A 1,756-nucleotide genomic window follows, 5' to 3' on the forward strand; every position below is an offset into this window, starting at 1 on the left:
AAAAAAATGAGCTTCATTAAATCCATTAAAAACATTATTTTCATAATTTACCTTTTTACGTGGCAGATGTTATTACTCGGTCAGTTCGTAATGATTTGACCAAGGCCATGTTCAAAACGTCTAGATCTAATTGTTAGCCAGCTAATAAGTTGTTTGCTAGTTTTAGATAGGTTAAGACAGCTAACAACTAATAACTATTTGATGTGTATAGATAACACTTAGTTGGTCAATTAGTTGTTCTAAAACTTTCGGCTAATTTTAGCTACTAATTGTTAGTTTTAGTGATTTAGAACATGTCCTAAGCATAATTATAATTCCATTATATTTTAGGACCCATGGAATATTCATGATTTTACATTTGACATAAGGGGTGCATAATAACAATTTTTTAGATAAAAAATAAAAAAATGCTTTTAAATGGAAAAGCTTGGCGCTGTGTAGCTTTCGTAGCAGTTCCCGGACAGCAACTGTACATATATATATCTATATACAGTACGAAAGCCGCCGAATCCACTTGGCTATACAAAAATGGCTGCCACCACACACAAACTGCCAAGCTTATCCCTTTGTTGAAGAATCACTGACCCAGTCGTCGTTCACTTTATGATAAAATATCTGAAACAGATAATGAAAAGTACAGCATCTTGTTAAGCCCGAAATTAGAAAGTAATGGCACTTTGAGGAACTTTTTTCATATTTGTTATTAGAACTAGTTTAAAAAGGATGTCATCATCGTGCCCAACCGTACCCAATGCAACATATATAGAACCACACCCCTAGAGCTCTCCAGCCAAGGAAAAAAGCAAAGCAAAGCAAAGCACAACGAGAAGGTGAGAAAGAGAGAGAGAGAGAGAGAGAGAGCTATGGGGCAGTGTTCGTCCTCCCAGCACCCAGAAGCAGAGCAGCAGAAGCAGCAGCAGGCGGCTGCCTGTGTTGACATCCAGAAAAGGTTTCTTCAAACTACTGTCTTCCTGGCATATATATATAGTCGTCGAGCGACTCAAACCATGCATGGTGGGTAAGGTTTTCTTCTTCTTCTTCCAAGCTGCAGGCAGGAGCAGCTGCGGAAGAAGGCGGCTGCGCACATGAACCAGCCATACCAGGCATCTAGCAATGACGAGCTGGTCCTCCTGGTGTCGCTGGATTCAATCACCAAGATTGGGTGAATTGTTCATCTGCGGATAATCATCTCTAGCTTGCTGTGGGTGCTAGAGTATTAATCTTTTTTGATTTCCAACTACATAATCAGTATTGGACTTTATAACAACGTCATCTTAATTTGCCCCTTTACAGGCTGACCATTACGGTGAACACCCACCTCGTCTCTCCTAAAATGAAGGATGAAGTTGACAGGCCCTCTTTCTCTTTGCTTGTGTCATCAATATGTAAACACTCACTAGCTAATAAAGCTAAAAATAAGACTGCCTCCATTTGTCGATTTACGAAATTTTATCACTTAAACCTGTCTGTGTATTTCAGCAAATGTTTTTTGTAAACCGTCCATGTATATGTTGAGAAAATAATCACGGAGACCGCCCTTTCGTATCAATCAGTTGTTCATGCGCCGTCACCCTTCAATGTTTTCCTTAATATAGTCTCGCAAAATTATATTTGCAAAGGTCCCCAAGCCTCGATAGTCCCGTGCCATTTTGCATATGACAATCGTAGAAACGAGGCTGTAACTGTCGCTACTTCTTCATTCAGCAGATGCCGATCACGCAGCCATGACCAAAACACCGCTCATTATTTTATTGCA

At 39.7% G+C, this 1,756-nt stretch overlaps 1 protein-coding gene across 1 annotated transcript; it reads left to right on the forward strand.

Moving 5' to 3' along the window:
* Window positions 1–792: 792 nt before the first annotated feature.
* Window positions 793–1,520, forward strand: LOC100278099 (uncharacterized). Its single transcript, NM_001367889.1, has 3 exons — window positions 793–949; window positions 1,052–1,201; window positions 1,294–1,520. Exons 1-2 carry the CDS (start codon window positions 864–866, stop codon window positions 1,164–1,166), a joined length of 201 nt encoding a protein of 66 aa, NP_001354818.1. The 5' UTR covers window positions 793–863; the 3' UTR covers window positions 1,167–1,201; window positions 1,294–1,520.
* The last annotated feature ends 236 nt before the right edge of the window (window positions 1,521–1,756 follow it).

Source organism: Zea mays, chromosome 6 (genome assembly GCF_902167145.1).
Source record: "Zea mays cultivar B73 chromosome 6, Zm-B73-REFERENCE-NAM-5.0, whole genome shotgun sequence".
NCBI classification, from domain to species: Eukaryota; Viridiplantae; Streptophyta; class Magnoliopsida; order Poales; family Poaceae; genus Zea; species Zea mays.

What these genes read in the sequence shown, in the direction of transcription:
- LOC100278099 (NM_001367889.1), top strand. Translation starts at nt 864, where the DNA reads ATGGGGCAGTGTTCGTCCTCCCAGCACCCAGAAGCAGAGCAGCAGAAG. An exon ending in TGTGTTGACATCCAGAAAAG is followed by an intron (nt 950 to 1,051) that starts GTTTCTTCAAAC and finishes TCCAAGCTGCAG; the next exon opens with GCAGGAGCAGCTGCGGAAGA.